We start from the raw sequence: 24,615 nt of genomic DNA on the forward strand, positions 1-24,615 counted from the left end.
TTAAGACTGCTATCTAGGACTTAATGTTGAGGGTTTGAAAACATTCCCCAAAACTGTAACTGGACGGTGGTTTAGAACAATGCAGTACAATAAATAAAATGCTCAACATTGCGTTACAATAAATAAGGCTCATGGCATGATTTAATGATTGATAAATTAAGACTAATATAATCAATACATGGCACATACAGTAGACTTCATTCATTGTCAAGGGGTCACAGCATCAGCACCAGACCACATGAGATGTTACCAGAGTATCATCGCATTTCTACAATCTCTGTACTAATACCACTCATCTGTTTTCACATGAGATGTTACCAGAGTATCTCTACCATTTCTGTACTAATACCACTCATCTGTTTTCACATGATATGTTACCAGAGTATCTCTACCATCTCTGTACTAATACCACTCATCTGTTTTCACATGATATGTTACCAGAGTATCTCTACCATCTCTGTACTAATACCATTAGTAGCTACCATTAATTTTATGATGCAGTGCAAAGCAAAACAACTGAGAAGTGGGCTTGTGACAGGAAGTTTGCTAGTTTGAATCCACAGACAAGCAGGGATATCTGGGTGGGGGAGGTGAACAAGTAATGCTCTACCCAACTACTGAAATGCCCTTGAGCAAGGCACCTACCCCAAACGGCTTGAGTGGAGCTGCTCACTGATGATGTAGAATTTAACAGACATGCTGTGAAAAATAATAAGCTTAATACCAAGTGATTTTATCTTCTATCCAGACTGAAGTCAAATAATGTCATTGGCCTGATTATGCTGCTGGTTTTTAACACATTTCAATTGTAATTGATAATGTAACATGTTTCAACACATCTACTTATCAACACACAACTATAAACCAAATGTATCTTGAAATATGTGTGATATGTGTGAATACAAGCAAGGTACTGTAATGTGACTTGCTATTGCTGCTCACAATTTTGTACCAATGCATGACCATGATGACCTCAATTAATATTCAAAAGCTCAGATGGCCTGCACTGAATTCCCTTTGAGGGCAAGCCATCTGTCGAGAATGAGCTATTTGCTAGAGACTGATAACATCTCCCATTTCTGCACTGATGGCAATCTGTAGACTGATGCAATACAATACAAGTGTAATTTAATAAAGGTGATTTAATCAAGTTAAATTCCATTAATATTCATTTGAGCAGAGGGGCGGACTGAGTGTAATGAGGGGGTGAGTGTATATGTGTGTTCAAGTTTCTTTAATAGTTGTCATATAGAAGTACAGAATACTTTCATACAAAATGCTTCTTACTGTTACGCTCCAGAGACTGTGCTAGACAAGATAGTATCAAATAACATAGTATAGCATGTAATTTAGAAGAAGAAAATGAGGTCACAGTGTTCGGTATAGACATATGTACAATGTTCTGAGTTACCATATAATATACAATACTATGCAGTGTACTAATGTACAGTACTATAAAGTGCAAACCAGTGTGTGTGTGTGCGTGCGTGCGTGCATGCGTTGGTAAATTAGTGAGCAAGTGGACTCCTGAATGACATGTGTGTGTCTGTCAATCAGTCAGTCAGTAAACTGTACTGTGTGTGTGTGTGTGTGTGTATGTGTGTGTGTGTGTGTGTGTGTGTCTGAATATGTGCTCACCCTCTCGTGATGTATCACTGATATTTGTTCTGGTCACAGTGTGTGTGTGTGTGTGTGTGTGTGTGTGTGTGTGTGTGTGTGTGTGTGAGTGTTGTGTGTTGCTTGCATCCTATATTTCAGGTCTTTCAACCATTCAGATGAGCTTCTCTGTTGACACGCCCACTACGCAAAGTGTTACGAAGGATCAGATTAAACAGAGTATATATATTTATTTGTTGATATATATTGAATAGTATTTGTATATCGTTTGATATCCCTTGTATATTCCTTGTACATATACACGGAATATCCCTTTAGCCTACTATAGCCCATAATAGTTCATTCTCTTATTGGACAAAGGACCAGGCGCCAGGGGACCAGCCCCTGGCGTCAAGTTCAAAGGTACCGACGAGACATGTCCGTACTAGCCCCGGCTCCGCTCAGGGATACGGCTACCGAAATGAGAGTGGCACTATTTGTTCACCGTGCATATAAATATGGCGCAAGTAAATGTAGAAGTCCCTTACCCTTCTTCCCAACTTAGTAACAGAACGTGAAGCCTCACCCACGATACGACGTGCGGTGAAGTATGGCCTGTTTGGCCTTAGAATAGCATTGAGACCTCGTGCGAATTAATAACTGAATTGTCAGAGTTTGGCACTGTACCGTCGAGTGCGACGTATTTCTATCAAGTAATAATAGTCTATCGTGTATGGTGCATCGTGCGGTTAGAGTTCTAAAGTGACCAGCATCTCCAACGCTTCCTCGTGTTATCTAGAGTCTTATCCAGGTTGGGCCGACCACATGGCGCTTTCATCCGAGGAGATCTAGGCGAGGACCGAGGGACATGTACACTGGATTACCTACCCGATGACGGCTGAGCCCTATGCGGCTGGAATATATATTTGCTTTGGTACTGTGATTTGTGGAGCGGATAATCGCCGACGCCTGTGAGTGTTGGATTTACCCTCGAGAGGAGTCAAGTTGAGTCGGCGCTCAGAGAGACTGAGGTCGCCTAGCTTCTTCTTCATTGTGGAGCTACAGCCTACAAGAGAACCAAGGTGTATTCATCTGCGGATCAAGAGTCTATTGCACTGTCTTCTGTACTTGAAGTCTCCATAGATATCGTTGACCAGACGGTCTACTACCGACGGCTCTCCTACCCCCCCTACCGGCTTACAACCGGGAGGACCCCCTCCAGTATATCCCGCTATATCATTAAGTGTACCATAGATATAATTCCCTAAGAGCCAGGTTGTATACTTGCTTCCTGCGTAACCAGAGATTGGACATTCAGTGTTGATTTGCCTACGAGTACTCATTTGCCTTACAAGTGCATTCAAATGATAAATGTAAGATAAATATTCTATGTACCTTTTGCTCCATTAAATATTTGATTATTACCTTTGACTGGAACCGATTTCATTGTGGAAAGTGTTCATCATATTTAGATATTGTGTACTGTATGGCCAGTAGTTAAAGTACATAAAGCGGTAGTGGTTTAATGATACCATACTTATCAATACAGTCAGGGAATTGTACCCCTCAGTTACACAAAGCGTGCACTCTCTCACACACACACTGCTCCGGTCACAAAGCGTGCACTCTCACACACACACACTGCTCCGGTCACAAAGCGTGCACTCTCACACACACACACTGCTCCGGTCACAAAGCGTGCACTCTCACACACACACACACTGCTCCGGTCACACATCCACTCAACTCATAGAAAATACAGCATCAGGCTATTATTAAAAAAATATCGATACTAATAAGATGGAGTATTGAACAGTTTTTTTAACAGCTGGGTATCGCAATACTTTTCTGCAACACTAGTTCCTACCCTGTATCCCACGTCTTCATGCAGGTCACAGGATGTAGTGCTGATGTTAGACTGCCACACCGTCTCCTTCACACTACAGCCATACATAAACACATTCTTCTTACGGGAGTGACCGTGGTAATCACAGAATACCTGGAGGGAGAGAGAGAAGAGGGAGAGAGAGGGGTAGAGAGAGAGAGGGATAGAATGAGAGAGAAGAGAGATAGAGAGAGCAAGAGAGAGAGAGAAAGGGATAGAGGGGGATGGGATAGAGAGATTGTATTAATTATGATTCTTGCATTCTCTCTCTATGCTTCAGCATACACATACGAACGCACATACAAACGGTAAGAACAAGTGGTACATGAGTGCATACCAAGCAGTAAATAAACATGTTACCAGTGGCGTCCTCTTTATATGGGCAAGGTACTGCAGCAGACTCTTGGTGTGGTAGATGGTAGGGTGGATCTCAGGACTGGGGCTCTGCCACTGACGGTTCAAATCCTCCCCACTCAGAGAGCAACGTTGACTAGAGGATGAGAAGAGAAAAAAGAAAAGAGAAAAAAAAAGAGAAAAGAGAGAAAAAAGAGAGAGAGAGAGAGATAGAGAGATAGAGAGATAGAGCGAGAGAGAGCGAGAGAGAGCGAGAGAGAGCGAGAGAGCGAGCGAGAGAGCGAGAGAGCGAGAGAGCGAGAGAGAGAGAGAGAGAGAGCGAGAGAGAGAGAGAGAGAGAGAGAGAGAGAGAGAGAGAGAGAGAGAGAGAGAGAGAGAGAGAGAGGGGGGGGTACATAAGGAATGAATGAGGAGCACAGAGAAACGTTAGACGAATAACAAAGAGCCTGAACTTAAGAGTCAGTCTTTCAAAGGGCAAATTAGTTCAAAGACACATTTTGCAGAATGGTTCTAGAAATAGGGGGAGGGGACACATACATGGCAATTTGAAATCCTCCAGTGCTTAAAGATGGGAGCACCTGTAAATGTCCGAACACAACCCCCTCCAATGTACAGTAAATTACCAAGTATGGTCTTGTCAATAATCCAATGTACAGTTTTGTTTGTACAGTTGTACAGTGTCCCCCACCCACCCCTCCTACCCAACCCCCCCCCCACCCACCCAACCACCTCCAATGTACAGTCCCCCCCCACCCCCACCTACCCAATCCAATGTACAGTTTCTACGTCAAATGTATATACTTTTTTTTTCTGGACTCTTTTTGTATCACAAACAGTACTGTAATTGCAAATCTGGTATGTCATAAATGTATAGATGTAGCAGTACTGTCTATCTGTATGTCATGTATGTCATATATGTTACGATGAATTGAAAATGGGGGACCCTGATGTAAACAAGACGAAAGTCTTTCTCTGGTCTGCATCCCCTTAACAATTGTATGTATTGAGCTGTACTGTACTGTACCCATTCTGCAATCTGTTAATAAAGTTTTCAATCAATCAATCAATCAAACCTCCCAACCTATTAGGAAGATCCTTTATGACCTCCGTGTGTGTGTCCTCGTGTCTGCTCTCCACTCACTTTCCATTGATGACTCCGTCAGGGTTGAGCATGGGGACAATCTTGAATATGTAGGCTTCTCTCAGGCTGTGTGCCAGAGGGCTGGTGCCCATCAGGAACTCCAGGGTGCCCTTCATCATCCAGCTGGCATTGGTCTCCCCTGGGTGCACCCGGGCCGACAAGAAGATCAACGGGCGGTTTCCTGGAAGGTGGGAGAGCCCAGTGAACACGCTCAGTATACAGTGGTAGAGGTACAGTAGGTCCCCCTTCTGCAATACAGTACCTTCACAGAATGGTTTACAATGAGAAATATATCAACAGAAATGCTAAGAACATTATTACTGGATCTTGTAAACATGTTTATTGTTTGTATCGTTTTAGTAGGATCCCCATTAGCTGCCAAATTAACACATTGGGCACCAGACGCGAGATATCCCGGGTTAACTCGCCAGCGGTTGAGCGCCAGACCCGAGATTTCTCGGGTTTTGATCCTTTGATCTTTTTCCTCTGATCCCCGTTCTAAATCATCATCCGGATCATTCTAGCCATCCCTGGGTCGTTTGTATATGTTTGAATTGCAATGCCGATCGACTATCACCAGTGGCAGTATCGTCGTATACAGTGGTACAAGTAACCCTTTAATCGCCGTTGATTTCAATATTTCAAAAATCTGTGATCGAAATCATATTTCTCCCCCGGAGACATTATATGTACTGGTGAGCCCCTGTCAACTCTCTAACGGTTCAAGAGCGCCATCTGGTGGCCGATCGGCAGATCGCCCAGGGCATAAACAGGGAAGTGGACGCTGGTGCTCATTTCAATTTGGTCCGATCACTCGCTATAGGTCCCGGGACTCGAGCTCGACACAATGGATATCGATTCGTTGCCAATAACTCGATAAACAACATGATTTGGACGTATATACTATTATACAACCTGGAAATGGATCGGGTATTTCTATATCCCATAATAGAAAAAATTCTGTTCCACGCTCATCTCCCAACGGCGCGAGGAAGCTACGGTGAGTTTCAGCGTTATTTTGTAATGTCTTCTATACTAACTGCTCCAATGATCATATCACCCACACTAGATGAATGATATAACGTTGCCCACGGAATTATAAACGACCCCCCGCCCATCCGGTCATCATCAGATCATACGTAGTAACTTCTAGAAGTACGTCCATTTGAATTTTTTTATCTCGCGCCGATTGCTATCAAACTGTATACAATCATCAATATAATGCATTTGGGGCTATAAATCACATTCTGGAGAAAGCTGCAGAAAACGATTAAAACATACTTATACTTTAGACCGGATTTTAGTATGAATATGTGAATGAAAAAGTATAACGTTGCTACACCCTGAACAATAGATATAGGACTTTGAATGGGCCATGGTAATGTCAATTTAGCAATACAATTTAAAAAGTTATAGCCCTGCAAAGAAGGGGAACTTCTCCATGTTAAATTCGGCTGGCGAGGGATGGTAAATTATGAATTTAACCCCGGCGATCAAAGGGTTAATACACTATGGTTATAAACCATTTTAGCCAGTGGTATAACTAATAAGAGCATGGGATATATACAGATAAATGTGCATATACAGTATAGGTAAATGTATATACGGTGTCAGAGTTATTATACATTGCTATCATTCAGTGTTATATGGATAGACTATAGAGGTAGGTAGTAGGGATGTCCGATATTATCGGCCGATATTGGCATTAAAATGTGATATCGGAAATTATCGGTATCGGTAAAAAAATATATAATAATTACATTTATTTAAAGGAAAACTCCAACATTTTGGGAAATTAGCTTATTTAACATCTTCCCTGGAGTTAGACAAGAAGATACATACCTTTTTTGTCTCTGTGCATGCATTAGGCTTAGGGAACAGCCGCTCCGTTAGCGTAGCTTAGCTTCATCACTGGAAGTGGGGGAGGACAGGAGCCTGACGTTCCCTACAGGGTCTTACAGTCACAAAATACACTCCAAATACAACTCCAAAACGTTCCTGTAAACATGTTGTGACCTGTGTATTCACCACGTGGAGAAATAAAAAATAATTGAATTAGACAATTACGTTTTCTAAGCAAATATACTCGGAACTATTTTTTGCCTAAGCACTCGAGTCTCTGGGCGCAGTCAGTGGTTTCAACGTGAAGCCGTGTTTGTTGATATTCTCATTCCTTCAAAGGATCCGAACCGATTGAAGTTTATGGATACCATGACTTAAAATCCTCTTACCTTGACGATTAAAAGCCTCCCCAATTTAGAAAACAGTAATCCAATGGCTGGTATTGATAATATAATACTAACTACTGCACGCTCTGAGCTAACCGGAGCTAACACAGAACAGGATGGTAAAGCAAATATAATGACTTCCTTTCTGGGGTTTTCAAAATAAAAGTGCAACGTTTATAGCAGCGGAAAACGTTTATTTTGTACATTATCTAACGTTAACATGAACCTAAACTAACTTTAGGTTAATTGTAACGTTAGTTTAGGTTCGTGTTAACAAGTCAAGTCAAGTCAAGAGTTTTAATTGTCACGGCATACAGGTATACAATGAAATGCGGCTGGTCTTGCCCGCGACGATAACGTTAGATAATGTACAAAATAAACGTTTTCTGCTGCTATAAACGTCGCACTTTTATTTTGAAAACCCCAGAAAGGAAGTCATTATATTTGCTTTACCATCCTGTTCTGTGTTAGCTCCGGTTAGCTCCGAGCGTGGTGAATACACAGGTCACAACATGTTTACAGGAACGTTTTGGAGTTGTATTTGGAGTGTATTTGGTGACTGTAAGACCCTGTAGGGAACGTCAGGCTCCTGTCCTCCCCCACTTCCAGTGATGAAGCTAAGCTACGCTAACGGAGCGGCTGTTCCCTAAGCCTAATGCATGCACAGAGACAAAAAAGGTATGTATCTTCTTGTCTAACTCCAGGGAAGGTGTTAAATAAGCTAATTTCCCAAAATGTTGGAGTTTTCCTTTAACCTTTATTTACCCATGCAAGCAAGTAAGAACAAATTCCGATTTTATTTATTGTCAAAAGTATGCATAATGTTGTGTTAATTCTACAACAAGAGATATGTAATGTTAATTACCTGAAATTATTCCGTTTTGGGGGGGGGGGACCCTGCATATATCGGTATCGGTTGATATTGGTATCGGAAATTAAGAGTTGGACAATATCGGTATAGGTAAAGAATCCAATATCGAACATCCCTAGTAGGTAGTTATAAGAAAAGGGTAGGACAGTTGTAGGCAGTAGACAAGTAGTTGAACTGAGATGGATTGAGACCATCAGAGTTCAAAGTTCATACGGTATAGGTTGAGTATAGGCCATGTTGCTCAAAGAGGCAGCTACCACCACCACATTTATTTATGTTCTAGTGTAAGGTTTTAGCCTCTAATGGTCTCGATGCAAAAAGCCCTTTTCCCCATTCAGCCAAGACATAAACTCCAGGAGACAGATGGTTATGAACTGATACAACCACACATTCTCTCTCACACATGACTTACTGGCACCGATTTGACAGAGGAAGACCCATAAACCTGACACATGATGCTCCGTCATCTTTATGTGAAGATGAATGAAATTTGTGAAATGAGAGCGATTCAGGAAAGGTAATTTCACAAGAATGCGGATTTACATAGTATTTAGAGGAATTACACACACACACTTACAAACTGATTTTGACTGTAATTTATCCTTACCACTCCCCCCCCCCACAGACACACACACACACACACACACACACTTACTGAACTGGCAGATGTGATCGTTGGAGGTGGATTCTGGCATGGCGGTGATGGTTAAGAGAGGGCAGCCATTCCCCCCCAGGGTCTCACATAGGACGTCCTGTCGCAGGTATATCTGAGGGGTCCGCAGGGCCTCCAGCTTAGACAGGTGCATCTGGGGGGAGACAGCAGTAGTTGTGTCAGCTCACAGGAAAACACAGCAAGTCGTGTGGTAGCTGTAGCAGAACGGTAATGGTAATATATCATTATAATATCAAGAGAGAGATGCATTTGGAGACACTGTAGGTATTTTTGCAAGTCAGCTAAGAGTAGAACAGAGGTAGTTGTAGTAGAATCAGAATAGTGGAATATAATAGTGGAGTAAATACAAAGAAAGGGGGGGGGGTATGGCAGAATAGTATAACTGGACAAGTTGTAGTACAGTAATATCCATACTGTCTAGTATTTGGAGACACAGTAGGATATAGGAGTGGTACAACATTTCTGAAAATAGTATAATAGAAAACAATCTAATATCTTTTTGCATTTGCTACTGAAAGCTGGGATTTTGCCCATTGCAAAAGGTAGTCGTCGAAGTAGTAGTACTGTTATGTGGTACGCATTAGTGGTACCACAATACTAGTAGTAGCCGTGGTAGTAGTAACAGTAGTAGTGGTTGTAGGTCGTAGTTGTAGTAGTAAGTATAGTAATAGCAGTTTCGGTATTAATAGTAATGTGGTAGTTGTAATAATAACAGTAAAAGCAATAGTGGTAGTGAGTGATAGTAGGTTGCAGTAGTAGTACTAGTAGTAGTAGTAGTAGTAGTAGTAGTAGTAGTAGTAGTAGTAGTAGTAGTAGTAGTAGTAGTAGTAGTAACAGTTGTAGTATAACTATAAGTAGTGGAATGTACTGTATCAAGATGCATCTAGCAACAAAATTGAGAAAAATAGAGCAATAATAACATAAGAACATGTATAACAGCACAAAGCACTTGAAGAGTAAACTGGACTGGTGGGACACCACAGAGGCCCTTACAGGATTGATTGATTGATTGAAAAGTTTATTAACAGATTGCAGAATGGGTACAGTACAGTACATCTCAATACATACAATTGTTAAGGGGATGCAGACCAGAGAAAGACTTTCGTCTTGTTTCCACCAGGGTCCCCCATTTTCAATTCATCATAACATATATGACATACATGACATACAGATAGACAGTACTGCTACATCTATACATTTATGACATATCAGATTTGCAAATACAGTACTGTTTGTGATACAAAAGTGTCCAGAAAAGGAGTGTATATACATTTGGCGTAGAAACTGTACATTGGAGGAGGTTGGTGGGGTGGGGTTGGGTGGGTTGGGTGAGGGCTGTACATTGGAGGTGGGGGGGGGGGGGGGGGGGGGTTGGGTAGGGGACACACACACATTTTACACTGTACATTGGAATGTTGACAAAGCCTTACTTGGTCATTTACTGTACAACTAGGTTAGGACATTTGTAGGGGCCAGTTTCGAATTGCAGTCTCACGTAGGTGTTTTTTGAGAGTGTTTTTGAAGGTGGGTAGTGATTCACATTCCTTTACAGCTTTAGGCAGGGCGTTCCACATTGATGTGGCATAATTGCGAAACGTGTTTAGTCCCTTGTTTGAGCCGAATCTGGGTTTTACATGATTTGTGGAGCTCCCTCTGGTGTTGTGATCGTGGTATTCACTGACCTTTGGGAAGTATTTTGACATGTACATGGGTACCTTGGTCGCGTAGTGTATCTTGTAGACCAGGCCCATTGCAAGTTGCTGTACTCTGTCGTCTACTCTAAGCCATCCTAGGTTGTCAAAGTGGGCAGGGGTGAGGTGGGTTCTAGGAGTCAGGTCAAGTAGTAGTCTGACTAGCTTGTTTTGAGATGTTTGTAATTTGTTTTTTAGTGCCTTTGAGGTGCTTTGGTACCATGAGGTGCAAGCATAGTCGTAGTACCCTTGAATGAGTGCTCCTGCTAGAGTCTTCAGGGTATTCTTGTTTACCAGAGAGGAGATCCGGTACAAGAATCGCGTTCGTTGGTTGACTTTTTTTATTACATTGGATGCCATTTTGTCACAGGAAAGATTAGCCTCTAGGATGGAACCCAGGTAGGTAATTTCATCTTTCCTTGTGACAATATTGTCACCCACTGTAACCGAGAAGTCGTCAGTCTTGCTGAGTTTGTTATTTGAACCGAAGAGAATGGACTCTGTTTTGCCCATGTGTAATGATAGTTTGTTGTCGGCGAGCCATATGCAGATTTTGCCTAGTTCCGAGCTGAGGGCTTTTTCAACCTGTAACTTGTTCTTGTCAGAGACCAGCAGGGCTGAGTCGTCCGCAAACAGGAACAAGTTGCAGTCACAAGCTGACGACATGTCATTTGCATAAATTAGGAATAGTAGCGGTCCTAGTATGCTTCCTTGTGGAACACCACAGCTCACTGTGAGGGGGGGGGATAGGGTACCGTTTACTTCCACCATCTGTTCCCTCCCCTCCAGGTAGGATTGTATCCAGCTCACTGATAAACTATCAAAACCAATTGCTTTTAGCTTGTCAATCAGAATGGTGTGATTGACAGTGTCGAAGGCCTTTTGTAGGTCCAGCATGACCATGCCGCAGTATTTGCCCGCGTCCACCTCTTGTTTGATGTGGTCGTTCAAGTAGAGAAGGCATGTGTCAGTGGAGTGGGATGTTCTGAAGCCAGATTGGAATTCGTAGATTAGATTTTTTTCCGCGAGGTATTTTTCGATCTGTTCGTATACTATTTTTTCCATGACTTTCGAGATGGATGTAAGGATAGAAACAGGGCGGTAGTTACCCGGGTCTAATTTGCTGCCCTTTTTGTGCAGGGGTGTTACTCTCGCAATTTTGAAGTCCTTGGGGACGTGTCCCTGTTTTATGGAGAGGTTTATTATGTGTGTGATGACTGGGGTGATGGCTGCTGCTGAGTCTCTGAGGAATTTGGAGGGGATGTTGTCATGGCCAGTGGCCTTGTTTGGTTGGAGGGCGCTCAGTTTTTTGAGTACCTCATCTGTAGTTACTATTTCCAGTTTGAAGTCGTCTTTGTGGACGCCTAGGTTCATGTAGTATGCTACTATGTGTTCTACCCCATACTGCCCTGAGTGGGAGGGTAGTTTGTTTACCAGTGTTGTGGCTATGTTTGTGAAGAAAGTGTTTAAGTAATTGGCTACATCCAGCTTGTCTGTGATGAGCGTGTTGTCCGTCTTTATGTTTATGTTTGAGAACCTGGTTTTGAGTTTTTTACTGCAGCCTAGTTGATTGTTGAGTAATTTCCAAAGTTCACGTGGTTTATTTTTGTTTTCCTCGGTTTTGTCATTGATGAAATTTTTTTTTGCAGTTTTGATCATGGAGTTTACGTCATTTCTTAGTCTGTTTCTTTCTAGTTTGAGTTCAGTCACGTGGTCTTGGAGTTCACTGCTCGTGCTTTTGGTAAGCTTTGACTGACTTTTACGAAACTCAGAGCATTTTTTGTCTCTGGCTTTCATAGCGGTCAGTATTTCAGTGTGCATCCATGGCTCAGCGCGATTTTTTACCCTGGTGGTTCTTAGGGGGGCCATTTTGTTTAGTATTGATGAAAATTTGGTTTTGAAGCCAAGCCAAGTTTCTTCAACCAGTGTACCATTGAGTTCATCTGACCAGTCCAGACTCTCCAGTTCAAGGTTAAAGGCCTCGCTAGAGTAGGTTTTGAGGTCTCTAGATGTGACTGTTTTGTGACAGCCAGCCTTTAGTTTTAGCTTTTTGCGGGTACAGAATATCATGTAATGATCACTTAACCCGCATGCTATAACCCCTTTACTGGAGATCTTGGACTTGTCAGAGGTCAGTATGAGGTCAATGGTAGTCTGAGTTGATTCACATATCCTTGTGGGTTGGGTGATTAGTTGGCTGAGGCCGTGCAGATCACAAAACCTATTGAAGGATTTGAAGACGGGTGCATTTTTTTGTTGCATATCCGTGTTCCAATCCCCAATAAGAATTTTTTCCGCATCCTCAGCTCCAGCTAAGCACACATCCAGAGTATCATAAAAACCAGTCTGTTCTGGTGGTCTATAGATTGTGCCTATTAGTACTGATTTTGCCCTTTCAAATAAGATTTCAATCCATACAGTTTCAATCTCGTCATGGTTAAGGTCAGTACGGTTGCTGAATTTGGTATCTTTGTGTATATACACACAGACACCACCTCCATACTGGTTCCTATCCCTCCTGATGATTGAATAGTCCTCGATTTCTATCTCTGGATCCTGAACAGATGAGTCAAGTTTTGTTTCTGTGAAACATAATATATTTGCCTTACCGTTTAGAAACAAATGTCTGATTTCAGCCAATTTCGGTTTCAAACTGTTTATGTTTAAGTGAAATATGTGAAGTCCATTTTTGCTTGTAATAAGTTTGATGTCTTCACAGTTGAGGTAACTCTGTTCCATTGTGTCCTGTCCTGTGGTGGGGGGAGGGGGGGCGTTGTTGCTGTTTGTGCCGTGGGTGGGGAGGGGGGGGTGGGGTGATGCTTTGTCCTTTGCTGGTGTCTGTGTCTGTATTCCTTTGTGTGAAAGCCCGCGATGTGGGGGGGGGGGCTGGTTGATTACAGATATGTCTGATTGTACTCCATTGTGGGGGAGGGGGGGGGGTGCCTTTTGTCCTGGCCTCGGCCCGGGTAGACTTGCTGGCATGGCGGCCTTGGCCTTGGCGGGGCCAGCCAAGCTAACCGTCGGGTCCTTGGTGGTCTCGATGTCCCGCGCCGCTCTTCCTTTAGCCACTCGCCGAGTCCGCTGGGGCTTCTGTGAGGGTATGTCGCCGCTTGCTGGTCGGCTGGTGCAACTGCTGGCTGGAGCGTCAATTGCGTGGATGCTGTTGGTCGCGATGGGAACCTCCATCGCTTCTTGCTGTAGTCTCTGGTTCCGTGTCATTACGGGACCAGGGTTCTGATGTATGTCACCCGACATGAGCAGATATAATAAAATCATTGATCTCTTATTACACTTGCCTGCCGGGGGTAATTTCTTTCGTTCCGGATTTGCAGTAAGTACTGCGTGGATCGCCGAGGCTCCGAATGCTGGATGTTTCCTCTCCGTGCCCGTTAACAAGTAGAAGTCGCAATGGGACTGTTGATTTACGTTTTCGCTACCCTCCACTTCTGTCTGGAGTTGCTGCTTGAGTTGTGAATTCAGGTACAAATCCATAATCCACAGGAGGGAAAGTAGAAAATGCGCAAAGTACTTTGTTGTTGCTCTGTTGCGTTGGCTGTTGCGTTGGTTACGGGAGCTCCGTAAAATGCGACCGTCCATGTTGAAGCCGGAAGCCGGAAGGTACAGAGCACGCTGTTCTTCCTGAGGAGACTCGGGTTCTTCAATGTGTGCAATAGATTGCCTGTCGTTTTACCAGTCTGTATTGTCTTTCCATTACCCTGCCCATACCTGTACCTCCCCTCCCCCGTGCTGCTATGGCACCTGCATTTCTCCAAGGGGATCAATAAAGGAATATCTTATCTTATATTTGCGCATGGGCTCAGTTGGTCAATATGTAGACTTGGGCCGTGGGTGCTGGGAGGATAATGTCCTGAATATTTCAAACATTTATGTTTGCACATACAGCCCCTTCAATTAATGTGCAGTTAAGGTCATGGATCCAGTGCATGTGTGAAAGAGGCTTTAGTGTATATAAGTAGTATAAGAGTAATGGTTGGAAAAGTAACTGACAATATCTTCATAGCTAGGGATAGAATAATAGATCTCTACGCTATAATAAATCAAATCAAATGTATTTGTAAGGCCCGACAACACACGTTAATGTCCCTATGGGCCGGACACGTCTTCTTTAAACAAGTCAAGAAGAAACATCACAATAAATCAAGAACACAAGTCCAACATTTTTTAAATAAATTAAATAAATGCAACACTCCCAGACATACCCCACGCGAAGGTAAGGAAAAACTCACTAAAACCTAGCAATAGGAAAAAATGCACCACAGGTGGAGGAGAGAAACCTTAGAAGGGCTGTTCAAGGGGGGATCTCCCTTCTTAGATGTCGGTGATAGTGTTGCAATAAAACAGGCAAAACAGTTGGTAAGCATGCACTCATATGCGTAATGAAACACAGATAAGTGCATGCGATAGCAACTGAACATTTTGAAAGATAAAAATAGAGCTGATGGCGGATCTATTTGAGGCAAGGGGGCGGCGCAGAGAGGGTCGCATCCTCAGGGGTTAGAGAGTTCCCATGTTTGTAGTGGGCGGAGATGGAGCAATAAATACATGTAGTGAGCATATGCATACATGGTGACAATAGAATCACAGTATATAAGAAAATTGTGAAATTTAGTAATAGTGTAAGAAAATTGTGAAAATTGTGAAATTGAGTAATAGATAGAACTACTGCAAGCGTATGTATACAGGATGGGATATAAGACAATAGCTCAGGGCCATATGCCCCGGGGGCAGGAGAAGCCACTCAGAATTGGTCAGGGTGGAGCAGGTAAGGTTCAGCACTGCAGGCCAGACAGAAGACGGTATGAAGCTGTTCCATGGGACCGGTTGAGACAGAGAGAGGTTAAAAAGGTTCTCCCATGTCTGCAGAAAAGCAGACATGGGAGCAAATAGAAATCCTAACTAAACTAGACAGATTAATCTAAATAAATAGTGGTAAAATATGAGTACCTTTAGAGAAGAGTAGGTGTAAGGATAGTGGTAGGCAAAGTAGCAGACATCATCCTTATGATCAGAGGTGGTACTGAAGGTCATGGTATAATAGGCTTTCCCCCTCTGACATCCTGCTGCGATGGTTCTCCGAGAGAAATGGTTTCTAGCGGACGAGAAGACAGAGGCATGTGTTAAAGACAAAGCTCCACAGTAATCAGTCTCATTTACACTATAGTATTCACTACATGACGTACTTCATGTCCTTGTATGTCCATGTCCGTGAATGGTAGGACTACCTACTGAATGGTAGGTCTGCCTACTGAATGGTAAGACTACCTACTGAATGGTAGGTCTACCTACTGAATGGTAGGACTACCTACTGAATGGTAGGACTACCTACTGAATGGTAGGACAACTTACTGAATGGTAGGTCTACTTACTGAATGGTAGGACAACTTACTGAATGGTAGGACTACCTATTGAATGGTAGGGTCGACCTACTGAATGGTAGAATTACCTATTGAATGGTAGGACTACCTACTGAATGGTAGGACTACCTACTGAATAGTAGGACTACCTACTGAATGGTAGGACTACCTACTGAATGGTAGTCTACCTACTGAATGGTAGAGTCTACCTACTGAATGGTAGGACTACCTACTGAATGGTAGTCTACCTACTGAATGGTAGAGTCTACCTACTGAATGGTAGGACTACCTACTGAATAGTAGGAATACCTACTAGGGATGCTCGATATTGGCTTTTTTACCGATACCGATATTCCGATATTGTCCAACTCCAATTTCCGATACCGATACCGATACCGATATCAACCGATACCGATATATGCAGGGTTTCCCCCCCAAAAAACGGAATAATTTCAGGTAACTAATAATTTCACTGGATGCATTCAAAAGGCTTTCTAAATGTAAGCATTATCTGTGCAAAATATGATCATTAAAAAAGTAAAAATGAACATTTTAAACCAACATGCATACTTTTGACAATAAATAAAATAAGAATTGGTTCTTACTTGCTTGCGTGGGTAAATAAAGGTTAAATAAATGTTAAAAAAAAAAAAAAAAAAAAAAAAAAAAATTGTTATTGTTTTTTTTGTTTTTTTTACCGATACCGATATTTTCCGATATCACATTTTACTGCCGATATCGGCCGATAATATCGGTCGGCCGATAATATCGGACATCCCTAATACCTACTGAATGGTAGGACTACCTACTGAATGGTAGGTAAAAAAAAATCACAGGAAATTCACTGTATTATTTTACAGATTACTTTTGTTTTTCTACGTTAACACATTGTGCGCCAAGAGCGGCGTAAATCGTTATTGCCCGCCATGCGCTGAACGCCAACAACGGCGTATCACGATCACGTGTTTGGGATCAATATTTCATTTTTTCGCCGTTGGCATTCATAATTCATCCAGCCTCCCTCCGGATCGCAGCCGAACCCTGTTCTGATATTGCAACGCCTCAATACCGCCACCTGGTGGATGGTCGGGCGAGTTACACTCACGCCAAACCGGAAGTGGCGATCGGTGCATCAAGGAAATTCCTCCGCCAGAGATATATTGTTGCGTGGATCAATATACACACTCGAGTGCATTTGGATCGCTTTCTAAACGCAATAATCGATATGATTTCGGCGTTTATTGCGTCATACAAACCGGAAATGGTTCTAGCAGATCGACGTCAAATAATTGGGATCTTTTTCCTCCAGCCTCATCGGCGAACGGTAAGACGAAACTAACGTTGATTTCAGCCTGTTTATTCATTTCACGGTAATCCATCTGATCAATATATCAACTTATACTAAATAAAGCCGTTACTGACAATCAAGGAATTATAAACAACCCCCCCCCCACTTTCCTTCACGCATGATGAAGCATAATGTATACCAATCATATACATTTGAATTTTTTAATATAGCATGTATAGGAACGAAACGCCAATCGATTATCTATCATATGCGTCAGGGCCTATAACTAGCGTTTTTGGAATTACAGCAGAAAAACATACTTATATTCTCGACGGTATTAACACAACAATGTATGAATGAAAAAACATAATGTTCCCACATCCGGAACGATAGATACCCGATGTTGAATGGGCCATAGTAATTCAGATATAGCTATAATATTTAAAAAGTTATAGCCCTGCAAAGAAGGTAAACATCTCCATAAGCTTACAGCGGTGGCAGAGAGGGCATAATGATGGGCACAATGGCTGGCAATCAATGTGTTAAGTGTAAATGCCATAAAAATACAGTAAATTACATTTGATCAAAATATTAACCATTAAATAAAGGTTGTAATCTGTAAATGTATTTGATTTTACTGTAATTTGACAGTAAGTATTTGGCAACTGTTGCTGCCAGACATTTGCAGTTTTTTTACGGTCTTCTTTTTTACAGTGTACCTACTGAACGGTAGGTCTACCTACTTGTAGTAACAGATGTCTTCTCCTGTTCTGATCCAGCGAGGTCTGCCATTGATTGCCCCCTGGACAGAGTACATCAGCACCTGCATACCTATAGATACACATACATGAGCACGCACAAAACACACACACACACACACACACACACACACACACACACACACACAACAAGGATAGTTCGACACACACTAGATATCAGGCAAATACTACCAAGGCAGCAAAAATAACATGAAACACAACAGAGTTAAAAGAATAGAATATAAAAATAGATATATAAAAAAAAAAAGAAGAACACATAGCAGAACAACATTATGATAAGACATAAAAAAATAAAAATAAAGGCCTTTCTAAAAAGGTAGGTCTTGAGTCCACGTTTAAAAGTGTCAACAGTTTGTGGTGCCCTCAGGTGGTTGGGGAGAGCATTCCACAGTCTGGGTGCGGCCGAGCAGAAGGCTCGATGGCCCATGGTGTGCAGCTTAGTCCTGGGGGCTTTGAGGAGGTAGGCTGTGCCGGAGCGGAGGGAGCGTGAAGAGGACTGGGGGGTGAGGAGTTCCTTGAGGTAGGCAGGGGCACCACCGTGTACACACTGGTGAGTGAGGAGGGAGACCTTGTACTCGATCCTGTGTTCCACGGGAAGCCAGTGTAGTGATCTGAGGATGGGGGTGATGTGGTCATTTTTGCGCACCCTCATCAGGATCCTAGCAGCGCTATTCTGGATGGGTGGCAGTTTTTGAATGCTTTTACTAGGGATGAGGAGTGCATTGCAATAGTCCAGCCTGGAGGAGACGAAGGCGTGGACGAGTTTCTCTGAATCTGCCAGAATGAGTGAGGAGCAGAGTTTTGTGATGTTCCTGAGGTGAAAGAAAGAGGTCTTGCAGAGGTGTTTGATGTGGGTCTCGTATGTGAGGTGGGGGTCCATTTTCACGCCCAAGTTAGTGATAAGGGTGGAGAGAGGAATGTTCTGGCCGGAGAAGGAGGTGATGGTGATGGTGGATGACCGGACCTGGTGTGGGGTACCGACCAGCATGGCTTCAGTTTTGGAGCTGTTGACCTGTAGATACCTGTGGTTCATCCACGCCTTAGTCTCCTCCAGGCTAGCGGTCAGTGTGGGGGGTGATGAAGGTGAAATTCGAATGGGTGTCGTCAGCATAGCAGTGGAATGACACACCGTGCCGGCTGATGATGCGGCCGAGGGGGAGCATGTACAGGGTGAACAGCAGGGGGCCGAGGACGGATCCCTGGGGGACACCGCAGGTGGGTAGAGGATGTTGCGCCTCCCAGGGAGACACACTCAGTCCGACCAGCCAAGAGGGACTGGAACAAGCACAGGGCTAGGTCACGGAGTCCGACGTCGGAATGGAGACAGTCCAGGAGGATGGCATGATCCACCGTGTCAAAGGCTGCCGATAGGTCGAGAAGGACCAGAATGAATGGGGTTCCAGCATCCGCCGCCATCAGAAGGTCGTTGGTGACCCTGACCAGGGCTGTCTCTGTGCTGTGCGCAGAGCGGAACCCAGACTGGAACTTCTCGAAGATGTTGTCGTCTCTGAGGTGTGCTTGGAGCTGCTCCGCAACTACCTTCTCCAGCACCTTGTAGAGGAACGGGAGGTTGGAAATGGGCCGGTAGCTGTCTCTGGGTCCAGGGTGAGTTTCTTCAGGAGGGGGGTGATGATGGCAGTTTTGAGAGCAGGCGGAACGTGGCCAGCCTGCAGGCAGAGGTTGATGGTGCTGGTCATTAGGGGACCAATAGTGCGGATGTTGGCTTTCACCAGGGCTGTGGGGAGGGGATCCAGAGCACACGTGGATGACTTCATCCTCCCGATGATGGCCTCGACCTCACGCTGCGTGGTGTCACTGAAACAGCGGAGGGGCTGGGAGACTTCAGGCTGTAGGACAGTAGATGGAGCAGGTGAAGAAGAGAAGCCGGGGAGGAGAGAGTGGATGCCCTCAACTTTGGTTGTGAAAAATGACATGAAGTCATTACACCGCTTCTCAGTGATCTCTCTGTGTGCCTGGGTTTGAGGAGGTGGTGTATGGTGGAAAAAAGCTGTTTAGAATTGCCGGGGCTATACCACGCGTTACACTTCACCAATGAGAGCCCTCGCTGCCAGGTGAGAAGAGAGCCACTGGCTGTCGCCGCACGTGTCGGAGGAAGCGTGCGGATACTTCAGGGTTCCCTTGTACCGACCAGTAGGAGAACATGCGCACAACAACCAGGTAGGGGAGGGGGGGGAATTGGCACAACGACTAAATTGGGACGGGGAGAAAAGAGAAAAATCGAGATACAAAAAATACAAATAAAATAATTGCCGGGGCTATTGTTGATGATGTTGGAGTAGAACTGTGACCAAGCATCCTTAAGGGCTTTGGAGTAGGTCTTTTGCTCTCTGTAGGCATCTCTGTGCACGGTGAGTCCCGACGCAGTGAGACGTCGCTCAAGGACACGGCCAGCCACCTTCATCTCCCTCAGCTCGCTGGTGAACCAGGGGGCAGAGCGTGAGAACATGACCATCCTAGATTTCACAGGGGCGTGAACATCCAAGAGGCCACTTAGGGCTTTGTTGTAATAGCCTACTGAGTCACTGGCTGAGGAGAGGGCAGTCAAATATTTGGGAAATTAGCTTATTTGCCATCTACCCTGGAGTTTATCACCTCAAAAAATCACCTTTAAAAAAAAAACTGGGCTTTTGAGGTGATGAAATGAGTGATGAAATCACTGCGCCCAGGCAGTAGTGGTTCGGCAAAAAATAATTCCGAGTATATATCTGCTTAGAAAACAAAAATGTAAATTTTTTTATTTGTTTATTTCTCCACGTGGTAAATACACAGGTCACACTAGGCTACACTGGCACAACTACTTCCAGTGAATGCCGCTAAGCTAGGCTAACGGTGCGGCTGTTCCCTAAGCCTAATGCATGCAGAGAAGAAAAGGGTATGTATCTGCTTGTCTAACTTCAGGGTAGATGGCAAATAAGCTAATTTCCCAAAGAGTTGGCATGTTCCTTTAAAAGACAGTGTAGTGGTGAGTGTCTCACCGTAGTTGAACTGGCTGTCTGCCTTCTCACAGTTGATGATGTTGAAGCGGTAGGTGGTGCCGACGTGCATCCTGCTCACCTCGAAGTAGAACCACTGGTGGTAGTGGTCGGTGTTGATGTCGGAGTTCAAGACCAGGTCATATTCATTCCTGGAGACACAGGTCAGTCACCATCCGTTTACAAAGACACATTTCTACAACATATCTTCTTTTCTTTTTACATGTCATGTATGTAGCTGGACACTACCCTAGAGAACACCTCCCATCCCCTCTATGAGGAGCTAGCTAAGATGAGGAGCACGTTCAGCTATAGATAGATAGATAGATAGATAGATAGATAGATAGATAGATAGATAGATAGATAGATAGATAGATAGATAGATAGATAGATAGATAGATAGATAGATAGATAGATAGATAGATAGATAGATAGATAGATAGATAGATAGATAGATATACTTTATTAATCCCCTTGGGGAGATTCAGGGTATCTCACAGCATACAGATGTTGACAGTTCACATTCAGTTTCACTTATGTCTGCATCATGGGTTAAAAATAAGCACATGATAAAATCCAACTAAATCATATCTATCAATGTCAATAAGAGCGTGGTGAGATAAAAGCAGGTGTATAAAAACAAGTGTGTAAAAACCGGTGTATAAAAACAGGTGTAAAAAAACAGGTGTAAAAACAGGTGTGTGTGGGGAACAGGTCAGAGGTCAGGGTCCCCGGCACTATATTGCGCTGTTGTACAGTCTGATGGCAGTGGGGACAAAGGACCTCCTATGCCGCTCAGTCCTCGAGTGCAGGGAGATTAGCCGTCCGCTGCAACTGCTGCTCTGCCCCACCAGGGTGTGGTGGAGAGGGTGGCTGATATTGTCCATAATGGCCAGCAGCTTGTTCTGCGTGCGGCTCTCCACCACGGTCCCCAGTGGGCCCAGTCTCCTCCCCACCACTGAGCCAGCCTTTTTCACCAACTTATCCAGCCGCCTGGCATCCCTGGCCGTGGTATTACCACCCCAGCAGACAGCGGCATAGAGGAGCACACTTGCCACCACTGCCTGATAGAACATGTACAACATGTCCCCACACACATTAAAAGACCTGAGCCTCCTAAGAAAGAACAGCCGGCTGTCCTTTCTTGTAGAGCGCTTCCAAATTTGCAGCCCAGGCCAGCTTATCGTCCAGGTGCATGCCTAAATATTTGTACGTCTGCACCAGATCTCAACGTGCAATATATATATATATATATATATATATATATATATATATATATATATATATATATATATATATATATATTCCTGCAACTCCCAAATATCTAGATTTTCAGAACTTCGAATACTATAGTTTTGTCAGTTTTGCCCATCCCTGATATATATGTCTCACCTGTCCAACCGATCAGACCATCATCTTTATTTCATTTGATTTCATTTGACGTATTATTCTTATATTTGTATGGTTATTTCTATTACTCTGCCCTCCCCCTCCCCTGTGTTGCTATGGCCCTGGGAATTTCCCCAAAGGGGATTAATAAAGATACATCTCTTTATTAGATAAATTAGGTAAATGAGATGGCAGGATGTAACAAGATACTTGACTATTAATGACGTAAACAATAGTCTCTTACTTCCTTATTTTAACAGCCTTCCTGAGGTTTCCAGACTCAAATTGAGAGTAGAACTTCAGAGTCTCTCCATCATCGATCACTGGAGAACTGAAATACAACACAAGCAACAGGTTTAGCTGGGACATGTCAAGACTCTTGAGTTCATAGCTTGTAAAATGCTAATGATATGATAATGATAATATACTTGGCTACAGATCTATTTTAAATTCGTTTCACTGTTGGATCTTTTCTATTTACAATAGAGGATGTGTTTCTATAGCACATCATGAAACAGCTACATTTGGGGTTCTCCCATGCATAGTAAAGAGGTTGGGAATAGCTGGAAAATAGCTTTCTTTTGTGGTTTATTATAGTCATGTAGCAACACTGGCCATCTAGTGTCGTTGCCTGCAGAAGGTTTTCTGAATGAGGGTTTAGGTTCATGTGTTCAGTAGAAGCTCACCTGGGTATATCCAAGTCATAAACAACTTTATCCAGGATGCCGTGGGGATGAATGAGCCTCCCGATGTCGCAGAAGATCTTGGACCTGCAGGAGAACATGAATGGATGGGCAATGTTAACTGTTAATCGTCTCTCATATATTTTCCTTAAAATCTATTGTTAACCATAGGGGGCAAAAATATAAAATTTGTACAAATAATTTGTGTCTGTCTCATAATCATGCCTAATACTCAAGTTTCAAGTTTTGTTTTATTTGTCACATATAAGGTACATGTACATTATAGTGAAATGCTTGGTTCTGTATGACCTTCCTAAGATTTTGCTTCATACAGTAAGAGAGTAGGTAGCTCAAATGTGTAAGAAAAAATAGATAAAATACAGTGTTACTCCCCTTAGTATTTGGATTCTAGAGCTGGGTATTAGTTTACTGATTACTCGATTTTATTTCGAAGATCAATCTTGGGATTCTAGAAACCGATTAAATTCGGTTAAAATGATATGGTTATTTTTCCCAGCCCCATCTGATTCTATTCTAGATCCTATTCTATTAATTCTGTACTGGGCCTGCCTGGTATCCACACATTTCACCTCACCTATTTGACGTAGAGCCTAAATCATACCTCTGTACTCCATACACTCTCTCCAGAAAAGGTTCCCTGAAGGTCGGGGCCACGTGGCCAAAGTAGTCTGGGTAGGCCACCTCCTCGTACTGTGGCACCGAGCACGTCCCCTTCACCATCTCCACGTACAGGTCTGGGTCATGGAGAGTGAGGAGCAAGGCTGTGTCTGGGACCTCCAGAACCGCTCCTTCTCCTCCGTCCTCCTCGGGACCCTCCGAACCGCAGTCCGAACCCCCAGCGCTACCTCCTCCTCCAGGGCGGCGCCTAGCAACGCCTCCCACCAGCAGGGCGGGCTGTATGTATCTTGTAGTGTTAACCGGAGATACTCCTCCTCCATTCTGAGGTGCCTCTCCTTCTAGAGCGACTCGCTCCAACACGTGAACCAGTTCCTGTTCGAGACACGAGGGCGTGTGTGCATCTTTTTTCTCTTGGTCCATGTTGATGCGAATGTTGTCCAGTTCTAATTTTGGCAGTGGAGAAGGTGCGGAGGGTGGAGGGGCGGAGGAGGGAGGAGGGATGGGGGGATGGCGGTAGGTGAGATGGCATTCGCTCGCGGGAGGGGTGATAACAGGGCACTTAGGGGGCAGGGACTGAGCTGCGGGCACGATGATTGGTCGAGGTGATTTGGAGGTTGATGATGTGGTGGAGGTGCTCTTGGGACAGTCAAAGTTATAGCCCTGTCAATGTAAGAGAACCATTAAGCATCCATCGGGTTACTTCACTGCAATATCAGAAATGCTTGCCGACACTCTGGAAGTCAATGGGGTCCGTTAGCATGTCACATGTACAAGACAAGTCACATGTACAGTAGCACCTTCCAAACCACTTCCTAACGGTTCGACAACATCGTTATCTGTAGTATATAGAAGGACTAACTCTTTTTCAGAGACATGCAAAGGCTTTGACTTTACTTCCACTGGCATTGCAAAAAAATATTAACAATAATAAATAAAGAAATAAAGAAATCTACTTCCTTCAAGTTGGGCCTACAACAGTTGAAAATAGTAGAGGAAATAGCATCTGCATTTAACTAGAGGTCTGCTCCAT

The 24,615-nt window shown here is 43.6% G+C and overlaps 1 protein-coding gene across 1 annotated transcript in view; it reads right to left on the reverse strand.

Moving 5' to 3' along the window:
- Nucleotides 1-24,615, reverse strand: part of agtpbp1 (ATP/GTP binding carboxypeptidase 1) — a 156,075-nt gene that overhangs the window by 31,894 nt on the left and 99,566 nt on the right. Inside the window, exons 15-24 of the mRNA XM_084332840.1 lie at nucleotides 23,569-24,245; nucleotides 22,950-23,033; nucleotides 22,508-22,594; nucleotides 20,878-21,026; nucleotides 17,846-17,933; nucleotides 15,405-15,549; nucleotides 8,731-8,881; nucleotides 4,977-5,157; nucleotides 3,842-3,971; nucleotides 3,464-3,595 (exon numbers count right to left, since the gene is read on the reverse strand). Coding sequence (XP_084188966.1) covers nucleotides 3,464-3,595; nucleotides 3,842-3,971; nucleotides 4,977-5,157; nucleotides 8,731-8,881; nucleotides 15,405-15,549; nucleotides 17,846-17,933; nucleotides 20,878-21,026; nucleotides 22,508-22,594; nucleotides 22,950-23,033; nucleotides 23,569-24,245 — 1,824 coding nt within the window. The remainder of the gene's footprint in view (nucleotides 1-3,463; nucleotides 3,596-3,841; nucleotides 3,972-4,976; nucleotides 5,158-8,730; nucleotides 8,882-15,404; nucleotides 15,550-17,845; nucleotides 17,934-20,877; nucleotides 21,027-22,507; nucleotides 22,595-22,949; nucleotides 23,034-23,568; nucleotides 24,246-24,615) is intronic.

Source organism: Notolepis coatsorum (genome assembly GCF_963971535.1).
Source record: "Notolepis coatsorum genome assembly, chromosome: 1".
Taxonomy (NCBI): Eukaryota; Metazoa; Chordata; class Actinopteri; order Aulopiformes; family Paralepididae; genus Notolepis; species Notolepis coatsorum.